This window comes from Hippopotamus amphibius, chromosome 9, assembly GCF_030028045.1.
Source record: "Hippopotamus amphibius kiboko isolate mHipAmp2 chromosome 9, mHipAmp2.hap2, whole genome shotgun sequence".
Classification (NCBI taxonomy): Eukaryota; Metazoa; Chordata; class Mammalia; order Artiodactyla; family Hippopotamidae; genus Hippopotamus; species Hippopotamus amphibius.
Genome location: NC_080194.1, coordinates 26,830,280 through 26,843,395, shown reverse-complemented (window position 1 = coordinate 26,843,395; position 13,116 = coordinate 26,830,280). Strand labels below are relative to the sequence as shown.

The window sequence follows — 13,116 nt, the reverse complement described above, 5'->3', positions numbered from 1 at the left end:
TCCATTCTATCTTCCAACTCACTTATTCGTTCTTCTGCCTCAGTCATTCTGCTGGTTAGAGCATGTAGAGTATTTTTAATTTCAGTTATTTTGTTATCCATTGCTGTTTGTTTTTCTGAGTTCTTATGAACTGTTTCTTGTACTTTCTCTAATTTGTTATCGAGATTTTGTATCATTTTTACTATCATTACTCTAAATTCTTTTTCAGGCATTTTTCCTATTTCCTCCTCATTTATTTGGTCTTGTGGGTTTTTTTCCTGCTCCTTTGCCTGCATGGTGTTTCTTTGTTTCCTCATGGTTGTCCAAGCTTTTGGGGTTGCTTGTCCGGCTATGTCAGGTTCTCCGCAGCCCTTTCCGGTGTCCGAGGCCGTCTGCTGGTGTTCAGCTGGTTCTCTGTGGGAATGACTGTGTCCTTCCGTGCATTCCCAATGCATCTGTGGTGAGGGATGCACTCCACGTCTCTCTACTTCGCCGCCATCTTTTTTTCCCCGATGTGGCCTTTTCAACAGAGCTTTCTGGGGAAAAGGACCAATGTCAGTTGGACAAGGAGGCCTTGCATTTACTAAAACACGGCACTTCCCTACAGGTCAAGTGCATCCATTTAAGGGCTAGTGGATCAGGATTCCTTGAAAGCCTGCTACTTTCTGCCTCAGCACTGCCCCTTGGAGTTCATACAATCATGGCCACACTCAGAAATATGTTTCTTCACGCTGGACTGTTATTTCTTTCATTGGCCCAACAGCCACTCTCCCATCAACAGTAGGGATGCTGCGTTCTCTCTGACCGTTCTCCAGGTCAGTACACAATGTAGGCAATTTATACTTGTGGCTGATGAGATAACTGTAAAAGGTAGCTTTTAGTCCTAGAACACTTCTCTCTTTAAACTCATCCACAGACTCATCTTCTTCGGGGAATGGCAAATAGGCCCTGCCCCCTGCCAATTCTGGTTGACTGGAAGTGACTGTCTGGAGTGTTGTGTTAAGAATGTTTCTGAGGCTGCATCCAGACACAGCAAGGAATGGGGATTTGATTGATAGGCAGTCTGTGGGGTAGCTATTCGCTTTCCATTCTCTAGACCCTGGTTTTAAGACCTCCATTGGTTCCTGGATGTGTAAAGGATTAAGTCCAATACACTCAATAGGGCACACGAGGCACTTTGCAGTACAGTCGACGACCTTACATGCCAGCCTGTACCTCCCCACCACAGACTCTAAATCCCAGCCACAACTCAGCTGTTTTCTGTTTCTTGAATATACCCCTGTCTTTCAGGATTCTGGCCTTTGCAAATGCTGGCCTTTTCTGAAATGTTCTTTCTCTTACCCCCTTTGATGCCCAATTTCTCTGTGAGGCCCTCCCTTACTTCCGCTATGAAAAGTCCTCTCCCTCATGTTCCCACATCCCCTTGTTCATCCCTTTGTCATTATCCTGACTCACTGAGATTTGCCTGTTTACATTTCTACCTCCCCCAAGAGAAGGGAGGTGCTAAAAAGCAGAGCTATTTACTCACAGCCGGCAGAACACCAACCACAGATAAGGCACTTGCCATAGGACTGCTGAATGAACGAATTCTTTGAAAAATCTCCCCCTTTCACTCCTCCAAGCTGTTTTTCAGAGATGCAAGGACCAGCCTCTACCTATGGTCTCTCAAACTTGCAGAGGTACATCCTGGCAGTCAGGTCCATCACCTCCCCAGTCTATCCACTGCCTGATGTCTGTCGTCCCCCTCAATCCTCAGTTTAGGAACTGAAACTAGGGATCACTTTGATTTACACTAATTGGGTACTGAATAGATTGAGCAGAATGTATTATTTCATCTAATCCTTCACCAAGCCCTGCTGTCCTAACTTCAACATAATCTATACAATTTGATGTGCTTCTGCCTCCGTCATAACCCAGTCCAGGCCACTGTCAACTCTCCTGGGCTATTGTAAAAGCCTGCTCACTGGTATCTCTGCTTCACTGTTCACATTTTACAATCCATTCTCCACTTAGCCACCTCAGTTATCTTTCAGATAGCATCACTCCTCTGCTTGAAGCCCTTCAGTGGCTTCCCACTGATCCTAGAAAAAAATGCAAACTCTCTGTGGCCTCCGGGGCCCAACATCCTCCAGCTCCTGCCCTCTGACCTTCTCCCTCCTCCCTCTGGCGCGCTGTGTCCCAGTCCTCCCGATCACAATTGCATTCCTCGTATGGCCAACCCCTTTCCACCCCTGGATCTTTGTTCTCACTGCTCCCTCTGCCTGGAATGCTCCTGCCCCAGCTTTTCCTGGGAGATCTCAGCTCAAAATGGCACCTCATCAAGGAGCCCTTCCCTGACCACCCTATCTATGCAAAGTGTACAAAACACCTCCCAGGTACTCTCTACCCTGCAGCCCAACTAATTTCTTTCATGGCACTTAAAATCTAAAATTATCTTTCCAGTTTACTTTACATTTTTATTCTCTACCTCCCACCCTAGAATGTGAGCTCCATGAAAGCTCCACGAAGAACAGACCTGCCTGCCTCCTTCACTGCCACACCCAGGGCCTGGCTGAGAGCAGGTGCTAAATAAATAAACATTTATTGAGAGACAAATAAACACATTTCTGAGGATGCCCAAAGATGGGGCTCCTATTTTTTTTCCATCATGACCTAGTGTGTGTCTCTTAAATATTAAATAATAAGCTATAGAACATGACGCTGGAAGTCAAGAGACCTGGGTTCCAGGTCATTTCCATGTGCTGACCCTCATGAAACACAACATAACAACATGAAGGATTCAGGCAAGATGCCAAACTAAGGAAAACAACCTGTATTTGCCTTAGAGGAAGTCGGGAAAGGGGAGAGCCCTGTGGCTGGAGAGGCCAGGGCAGGCTTTAGCGTTCCAGAACATAGCCCTGGGGCAAATGCCAGGGGTGTGGAGCAGCATGCCAGGAAAGGATGGTGTTTCCTGAACTGGCAGAAGACAAAAGAGGCGGTATCTGACAGACAGCTCAGATCAGAGACTTGAACTGGCTTTTGCGGGGTGGGGGGAGAGTGAGAGAGAAAACTATGAAAGGATTTCAGCATGACCTCAGCTTCTAAGTGGATTAAATGAGATGCAATGGAAAGATCACTGGATTAGGAGTCAGAGAGGGAACTAGAGAAAGGAAGGAAGCACTGACTGAGTGCCTCGTCCATCGTAGGCCCTGTGCTACAGTTTACACACATTCATTCAGTCCTCGTAATCACCCTCCCAGGAAGGTATTAATATCTTTATTTTAAAGAGAAACTGAGGCTCAGACAAGTTACTCTAGCTCTCTGAATTTCAGGGTGCTTATCTTTAAAACAGATAATAATAAAACCCATCTCTTGTGTCTAGTGTGAGAATGCAATGAGATATGATGTAGAGCACCTATCACTGTGCTGATTGCTTTGGAAACTTTACTGTTATGGCTAATATTGATAACCGTCTACAATACTAATGACTAGTATGTGCAACATCACACAGCTCATGAATGATATAGGTTAGATGCACATGCTGGATGGTGTTTTCACTCTTTCAGCCTGCCCCTTAAAAGACCAGATTTGAAAAACGGCTCTGCCAATAATTAGATGCGCGACATCAGACAAATTACTGCACCTTCTAAGACCCACGTTCTCCTAATGTGAATAAAGGGGCCAAGAGCTCCACCCTACAGAGCCTGCAGGGATGGTGGAGGAGAAAACAACCAGTGAATATAAACCTGCACTGTGTGCGCAGATGGAAACCGTGATGACTGTGATGGGCGCCCTGAACCGGGACACGCGTCTTCGGGTTGGCATGATTCACGTGTGCTAGATGGTGACCTATGAAGCCAGAGCCCTGCCTGGGGAGGCAAGGATTTTGCAGGCAGAAAATGGCCTTGAGTTGACAGTGACTGGGCTAGCTCCATCCAAAGGCTAGTCCACATCTCGTTAATGCTCCCCTGGAAAATAAAAACAGTGTAAATCTCCCAAGACACCATCAGAAACACGCATCAGGATTTTATCCCACATGTTAGGAAAGTAACTCCTCATAAAATCAGCTTTAGGAAAGAGCTGGCCTGAGAAGGGGACATAGTCAGAATTCTTACAGGGGTCAGATTGCAGCAACATGCCGTCCTCGGAACCTGAAAGGATTTCTCTGTAACCAGGACTGAGTTCTCTGGGGAAACTTGAACCAGGTGGTCTAACTGCTTGCTGAGCCCGTGTCTCCTCAGGCAGAACCAGGACAGTGTGTCCCAGCTCACTGCAGGCTGCCAGCGAGCTGACACATGCCCTGCCTTTGTGCACTGGGGAGCAATGAATGTTCTCTGTGAGCAGAGCGTGCAGACCCAGGCCACGTGCACACACCACAGTTGACAGCTGATCTGAAGCAGTTGATCAGGGGCTCTACAAAGCTTCTCCCTGTCCCACATCCTGGGGTGCTGGCTGCTATGCTTAACTCATTTGACCCTCATACACACAAACTGCAAAGTATTATGGACCTGGTTTTGCAGACCAGGAGAAGCAGGTTCAGACGACAACTCACTCAAGTCACACAGTTAGGAGAGGTGGAGCTGGGATTTACCTGAGGTCCTTCTGACTTCAAGGACACCTCTGTCCTTGGCAGACTTGCTTAAGGCAGACTTACTTTTCAAGATGAAAGGCAAAGCCAAGAATCAGAGAATCTTAGAGAAGCAATTCTCAGTCTACCATCCCACCCTGGGAAGGAGTCTCTCTGTCCCACCTGACACATGGTCACCCTCTGCAGGAACGCCTCCCCTAAACAGGGACTCACTATCCACTCCAGGTGTATGAAGTTCTTTGTTCCACTGACATAGGGAAAGTCAACTTCCCCTGAGTGCCTAAACTGGCATAGATTCTCCCCTCCCTCACTGCACTGCATGTTAAATATACTAGAGGATTCTTGAAAGGACACGATGCTCCCTTTCATGATGGTCATCACTGTCCTGAATTCATGTGGCTCGTGAGTTTAAGGACATTCACAAGGCAAATGTTCTTAGAGCATGTATCTATTGCACACGGGTATTCACAGATCACATCGTGTGGTGCCAGGGCTGCATGAGTCACTCCTCCACTCTCCCCTCTCTGCCTGCCAGCCCCACTTCCTCGGCTACTGCAGATGAGGACACAAAGCCTGCACTGCCACTTCTCTCATCCTCACCTGGACACAGAGAGATGCTCTCAGACAGCAAACCGGAACACATGGCCCAGGCGTAGGCGTGGGGGGTGGAGCTCAGGCTGCCCAGCTGAGCCCCTTTCAAAGTGAATAACTGGCATTGATGCAAATCCTGTCTAGGGAGACTGTATGAAAGAGAAGAGGCCCACTGACAGATCTGGGAGTCTCAGCTGCAGAGGGAGCCCCGGATAAACCAACTCTCTGAAGTCAAGGATGTGCCCCTTGATAAAAGTCAGCAGTCAGCATCCCGGAGATTTAGTATTCAGAGACAGGGCAGCATCCTGTGTGGTTTCTTTCTGATCACAAGAACAGCAATGCCAGAAAGGTTCTGGGGATGACACTTTTCCAAAGAACCAAAGTCCCAAAGTCCTTTCTGACTTGGCATCGTGTCTGCCACATTGTAGATATATATTAATAGAAAATATTTTAATTAATAAATGAATAAAAAATGAACACACATCAAACACAATAGCTCAACCACAGATTTTGGGAAAAAAAACCTAAGATAACGTGTATCAATATCTGAATTGTTTCCTCTGGGGAAGCTGACTCTCTTCCGTGACTGTTCATATCCCTCCCTTGGGCTGAATTCGCTCTCGACACCTCTTTTCAGGATATTCTGGTAAGGAAACAGAATCATGAAGGGTAAGAAGCAAATCATGAGTCCTCACACCAACTGGAGTAAACAAGCCTGACCCTCAGAGAGGCTGGATGTGGGTCAGAGTGCCCAAAGGCATTCCAAGGTCACTGTGTCTTACCATTGGCAGCACTAGGTACAGATCATCTACACTTGGATGTTTAAAAGGCAGCTCAAGTGCCCTGTGTTCAAAATCAGCTCTTTCTACCCAAATCTGGTCTTATCTTTTTCTTCCTTTGTTAGTTTATTTGTTAGTTTGTTTAAGCTTAGAATGACAAGGTCATAATCCGTTTGTATATCCAGAAACCCGGCAGCTGTCCTTCATACTTCCTCTTTCCTCATAGGTCTATCATTAAGTCCTGCCAATTTTACCTTCTAAGTATCTCAAACCTCTTCTGCCTCCTCACCTCTGATGTCACTACTCGGTCCAATCCAGCGTTAATTTTTTTTGGGGGGGGGAGGGGAACCAAAGCAAAAGCTTCCTCTTGGCTGATTTCCCCACAGCAACTCTTGTACCCTCCCACCCATTCTCAAGACCACGGCCAAAAAGATCTCTTATAAATACCAGATTGGTCGTATTGCTCCTTACATGTGCAACACACACATACAACAGCCTTTGCTCCAAATCCTCTAATGGTCCCCATGTTCTTAAAATAAAGAGAAGAAAATCCTCAACGAGGCCCTGATCTCCCTCTCCAACCTCATACTCTTCCCCACTCTCTATACTCAAGTCACACTGACCTTCCCAGTTCTCTGAAAGCACTAAGCTGCCTCTCACCTTAGGGGCCATATTGGTCCATGTGCTTAGCAAGCTTCTCCCCACTTCACTCACTCCCTCACCTAATAAATTCCTAATGATCCTCCAAATCTCGACTCAGATGGTACTTCCTCAGTAAAACTACCCCTGAAGTAGGTCAGGACCCCTGTTATATGCTCTCATGGCAACCTTTCCCTTTATTTCATAGCATTTATCCTATTTGTAATTTTATAATTATTTTAATAATTAACCTAGTGTAATTATTTTAACAGTGTCTGATTCTCCCATGAGACCGTAAGCTCCTTGAAGGCAGATATCATATCTGTTGTATCATTATTGTATCTCTAGCTTTTAGCACAAGGCCTGACACATAGTAGGTAGTCAATAAAAATACACTGAATGAATACATAAAATACAGCTCTCCTCTGAGTTTATTCCAACCAATCACACCAGGTTCCTTGCCAACACCATTCCTGAGGTTCTCTTGGAGTTTGTCTGAGGAACTGCTGGGGGTGTTGTCATCTCTCCTCATCCCGCTAGCAGCTACTATGACCTACCTTCTACAGATCAAGAGATCATGGCATTGTCACCATCATCGTCATGGGTCATCATCACCACGGTTACGTTGGTGGAGGATTTCCTTACCACGTGTTAGGCACTATGTCAAGTACCATGCATGTCGCATTCACGCAGTCCTCATAGTACTGTGAAGTATACATTACTAATCCTATTTTGCTGATGAAGAAATTGAGACTCAGAGAGGCTTGGCTAAAACATGGTGGGACCAGGACTTGAACCTCAGTCTAACCCTAAAGTCTACAGTCTTAATGACAACGGGCTCCCCTGTAAAATGGAGCTAATGATACCTACTGAAGGTGATGTCGTGAAGATTCAGCACAGGAGGCACTCGGGAAAGGGTGGCTATTGTTGTTACTGTGGTGCTGAAGGCATTGTGGGGAGGGATAACCATTTACCATTTTTCCCAGAGGATAACTAATCTGGCTGCCTTTGGGGGGCCAAAATAGCTGGACTTGGTTTGAAAGAGACTTTTATGGGGAATTTCCTGGCAGTCCAGTGGTTAGGACTTAGTGCTTCCACTGCTGAGGGCATGGGTTTGAACCCTTGTTGGGAAACTAAGATCCTGCAAGCGGAGAAGTATGGCCAAAAAAATAAGACTTTTATGGAAAGCAGCACGCTGTGGCAGTTCCAACACAGAGTGTGTGGAGAGGGGAGCTGATGTGCTAACAAAACCAACCCAAAGATCTTTGGCCCTGGAAACTAACCACTCTAAATGAACTTGAGTTTCTCACTGCAAGCCCAGACATCAGGCCTGCATGGGGAGCCCAAACCTATAATAGTTCCTTGAATTTCTTCTGCTATTTCTTTTCCTACCTCCCTGTAGCAGAGTAATAGAAAGCATACACTGCATTTGGAGTCAGGAGATTCTAAGTCCAAATTCTGATGTGCTCAGGACTGAGCAAGTAGGGGGCTACCAAGCTGCCTGGGCCTCGGTCAGAACCTCTGGGTCCCAGGAAGCCAGGGGATGACAAAAGACCATATTTCATCCTCAGTGGCTGGCCTGGGAATGATCCATTCTTCTCAGTCTCCATCCCTTCTTTTCCTGTCATTTACCATGCAAAGGAAGAAAGCAACTAAAGTATTTGAGTTCCTACTTAATGTCAAGCACTTTTACATGCATATTCTCATGTAGTAAGTTAGTCCTTACAACAATCTTGAGAAACAGGCGCTATTATCCTTATTGCACAATCAAGGACTCTGCAGTTTAAAGAGATTAAATGACTTGGAATAAACTACTATACAGTAAGAGGTGGAACTGAGATTCACAACCATTTTTGTTAGTTTCCAAAATCTCGGTTTTTTCCATTTTATCATATCAGAAGATGTATAATGACTGAGTCTACAGGAAAAATTACGGAAACTACTTGGATGTGCACAAATGGTAGGGAAGCCACGAAAGCCCATTCATTCCCTCCTTCTGCTTAGTAAGCACTTCCCGTGTACCAGGCATTGTACTGGATTCCAGGGATACAGAGGTAGGCAAGTTACGGCCCCTGCTCCACAGAGGTTCACAGTCTAGTGAGGGGAGCTCTCTAGGGAAAAAAGGATAAGAGAAAATAAGAACAACTGAGCAAGAGAAGGCAGAAGACTCTATAACAGAACCAGTGGGGTTCTTGGAAGATAACTATTCCAAACCTGGCTGCACGACATGGAGTCACCTGGAGGGTCATTAGAACTAAAAATTTCCAAGTAATCAACTCCCTATTCTACAGATTTGCAACTGGGCCCAGTAATCTGTACATTTAACAATCATCTCAAGTGATTCGATAGAACTGGTTCACAGGCCAGGTGAGCAAAACCACAATGATCCATCCTTGCTCCGCAGGTACGAGAGCAGAGGGGCAGAAAGGGAAAGTGACCAGCCCAAGGACAAACGAGACTCGGTGCTTCAGACTCATGTTTCCAGCTCACAGCCGAATGACTCGAAGTCATCTTTCAAAAATTCAGAATGATTTATTTTTAAGCACAATAGACACATTTATAAGTGCACAGATGACATTTTATGTACATGGATCAGGCAGTTCTTTATGGATGATGTTACATGATATTACTAGAAAATTATATTCTACAAAAGTACAGTGTGCAAAATAATACAGATCAATTTAAGAGACTAAAATTATACACGGATACACAAAATGGATATAGGTTTTCATAGTCAAGAACAGTATTCTCATCCTCTACTCACCTCTGACCTACGTTTGACCTACCCTCCTACCTCTGACCACCATTATAGTGCAGAAAACTTTATTAATCAAGTGCTTCAAAGTACTGGTTCCCAGACTGTGATGGAGAGAAGGGGAAAACCACAAGCAGGTACTTTAGGAGCTGGCTACAGCCTTGTCTACCCACAGCATCTGCTTCCACCTAGAGTGACCTTCTGGTCACTGAAAAAGTGTTGAGCCTTCCACTGCTGAATTCTCTGCAGTAAACTCAATCCCCTTGCCCCACTAGGTCATCAGAAAGATCCCCAGTCCCTCCCAGCTTGAGACTCTTTTCACAAGCTAAACGGAGGACTCAGGCAAAGGGCAGAGGTACAGAGGGGCTCTGCGGCATGAGGGGAGGCTGGCCCCTCTGCAGGGCTTCAGTGAGCTCAAGGAGCAGCTGCTCCCCGGCCACCTCCACTGGCTCCCCTTCCCTTTCAGGTTCACGGTGGCTTGCCTGTATCTGCTTGTTTGAGAACTCAGAACAAACTCTAGCTGCTCTGCTTCCCCTCCTTCTTAGGCCATCTTTTTGGAGGTCTTGGCATAATGAATTCCAATTCTATTCACCTTCTGAGGCTCAGCTACCAGGTGAGCTACCTCTGAGGCAGAGCTAATCCTTCCTCTTCTACTTGCAGGCCGCAGGCTCTGAGGCTGGTAAGGGAGCCCAGGAGCAGGCGTTAGAGATGTAGGAAGGAGAGACTCAGGAGAGCTCGGTGTTAGAGAAGCCAGATGGAGAAAGGGATCTGAGGTGGGGCTCATCAGCACCGCTGTGAGAGGAGGCAGCCTTCAGAAGGCTGGAGGTGAGGCTTGGGTTCAGCTGGCACTGGCCTCCCCGGCCCGACTCTGCCACTGATATACTGGAAAAGTCACACTCCTCTTTTAGCCTCATTTTTCTCGTCTGTAACTGAAGAAATTGAACTAGCTTGTGTCCATGGTTCCCATCCGCTTCTGAAACTCTAGATTTTCATTTTTTTCCTTTGGCATTGGATACAAATGACTAAGATTGACACTATGACTCAGTAATAAATGTTTACAATCCAGAATCATAGATTCTGAAATCTTAGAGCTAGAAGAGATTGAGCAATTCACTTCTCTCTTTCCTACCCATTTGATGATAAGTAAACTAAGGCCCAGAGAAGGACTGTAAATTCTATTCTGTGAGGGCAGCAACTGTCTTGTTCTCTGTGACATGCCTGGCACGTGTTCAAAAACATCTGTTGAATAAATGAGTGAACAAATAACCTTCCTCGGAGATCATGCAGGGGGCCAGGGGAAATATCCTCACTCCTTGCCTGGAGGGAGCAGGATAAGGCAGGAGCCCCAGACTGCTTCTGGTGCTGAAGGTATGGTGCTCTCCAGCTGGAGAGCCAGAACAGAGCCAGGAACAAATTCTCAAGGCTGGTGGTGCCAGTGGCTTCTGGCCACAAAGTGGGCTTCCGCTAGAGTCCTGCATGCTGCGCATAATGAACCACAATGTGTCAATTACTGCATTCTGTTCACAAGCCCGTGTCCGCCTGTGCATCGCCAATGAACGCCCTGCAATTTGCCACAGATCTGCAGTTAATATGTGGCAGAGCAAGCATTTGAGACACTCCACGCCCAGTGAAATCAGGTGGTTGGTTTGTTTTTGGCAACTACTGGCTTCAATGATTGGGCAGCAGTATGTAGAAATGTACCTTCTCCTCTCTGGGGAAGAGGTCTGCGTACCCTTTCACGTCCTGGAAGGAGAAGGTTGTCTGACTCACTAAGTCCAGCTGGAGGAGGCCATCTCTGTACTGTTTTCTCTGAAGTACCAAGCTAAATGGGGCAGAGCTAGAGTGGTAATTAAAAAAATCACCTCCAGCATGGTTTGATGGACTGGTCATCTGGTCATCAGCTTTGAAGTCTTGACACAGGATTCAAAATCCGGCTCCACCACACATGAGCTGTGTGATCTTGTGTAAGTCTCAATTTCTCTGTGACTCAGTTTCCACGTCTGCAAAATGGGGATAATTATACCTGCTTTGCAGAGGTATTTGCAAGGATTAAATGAGATAATGCGTATCAAACCCAGAACAGTAGCTGGTATGCAGCGGGAACACAATATATGAGCCTCCTATCATGTTCAAGATGTTCCCTGAAGGGATTCTAATTTCTTGAGGAAGATTGGCGCCAGGACCCTAGGCAAACCCAGACAAGAACCTCTGTGCCTTAGATGTGTGTGTGTTTCCTCCCAGTGGCTCCACAGTGACGATTATGACTGTGGTCATGTGAGGATGTCAGGTCTGCCTTTCTCACCTCCACACCGGCTGCATGAGAAGCGAACAAGCCTCCTGGTGAGAGGAGAGGCTGCTCATTTCTCAGGCAGCACCGCTGCAGCCCCTGACCTACTTTCTTACTAAAAATAGTCCCTCTTAGGTCACTGCCGCAAATTGAATTCCGCTGCTTCACTGCACCCGGTAAGCAGGTGGGTGGGTGTCAGAGCACATTTGGTGAGCAGGAGCCCCCGCTTCCGAGGCACACGGCTGCCCAAGCATGCTGATCCCACACGTCTGCACAGAGGGCAGGGGCTCCAGGGCCCACCCCACCCCACCTGGCCTATCTGCACACAGCAGGGTTGCACCTGGCACTGCTGGGATACCTTCAGTGGGGGGCAGAGAAGGGACAGTAAGGGGGGTTCTGGTTCGTAGGCTTTGAAATCTGAGAGAACGGAATTCAAATATGAGCTCCACTGCATGCTTGTTATTTAACCTTGGGAAAGACACTTTACTATTTTTTGCCTCAATTTTCTCATCTGTAAAATGGAGATATTGAAACTTATCTTAAAGTATTGTTGTACAGAATAAAAGAAGGTATAGAACAGGTGCTCAATAATGCTGCTATTACAGCTATTCTCCGTTGTCTGGCCCGTTGCTCCACAATGCCCTCATGCTAAAGCCTCTCATGGCAGGGGTCGCAAGGGACAGGAGGCCATTCCAAGAAGGAGGAAGATTCTAAGCTGAAAGCACCTTAGAGGTACTTAGGTCAAGGGGTTCCACACATGACTAAGCATCACAATAACCCAAGTAGCTTGTTAATAATACTGATTCAGGTCCTTGCTCTGGAGATTGCGGTTTGGGAAGCCTGCCTAGGGATGTGGGAATTTGCATTTTAATAAGTTTTCCTGGTGACTCTGAGGCACTGCCAGGTTTGAGAACCTTTGAATAAAGGTCACCTCCCTAAAAATAAATGGATGAATGAATTAGTGTTTTCTTCTTTCATTATAAGCATAATGCAGGGTCATTACAAAATATTCAGAAAACATGAAAAAACAGAAAGTAAAGTTAAAAAGTGAAAAGTAATTCAATCAACACACATTGAGTGCCCATTAAATGCCAGGCCCTCTGCTAAGTACAGGGGATTTGGCCATAAGCAGTTTTGATTCTCAAGAGACGTCCAGGCTCTGTGTGGAGAGAGAAGGACAGGCACAGACACAGAAGACTAACACGAGACACAGGTGTTAGAGGCCCCTTATGAAATGTACAGGAACAGAGATGAGGGAGCAATTGATCCTTTCTAGGAAGTTGGAGAAATCTAAAGCTGGACTGGAAGGAGAACAGGTGTTCACTTGCTGGACAGGGAGGGAGGGCATTTCAAGAGGGATGAATAGGACATACAAAAGCATACAAAGAAAAAAGGCATTTGTTAGGAAATATCCTAAGGTCGCCATAGTGAGTTTGCCATATAAGGTAAATGGTGGCACAGGGATGCTGGGCGAATGGCTGGGGCCAGACTGTGAAGAATCCCAGAGGACATCAAGAAT

At 46.3% G+C, this 13,116-nt stretch overlaps 1 protein-coding gene across 10 annotated transcripts in view; it reads right to left on the bottom strand.

Moving 5' to 3' along the window:
- SERGEF (secretion regulating guanine nucleotide exchange factor) overlaps window positions 1-13,116 on the bottom strand; it is a 222,787-nt gene that overhangs the window by 48,992 nt on the left and 160,679 nt on the right. Inside the window, exon 11 of one of the 10 annotated variants that reach the window (XM_057748440.1) lies at window positions 3,787-3,926. The exons of 6 other annotated variants lie outside the window; for them this stretch is intronic. In XM_057748440.1, coding sequence (XP_057604423.1) covers window positions 3,916-3,926 — 11 coding nt within the window. In that variant the 3' untranslated portion in view covers window positions 3,787-3,915. Of the gene's footprint in view, window positions 1-3,786; window positions 3,927-9,103; window positions 11,311-13,116 lie in introns of those variants that run through there. 3 more of the 10 variants (XM_057748433.1, XM_057748437.1, XM_057748436.1) reach the window with 3 other exon arrangements.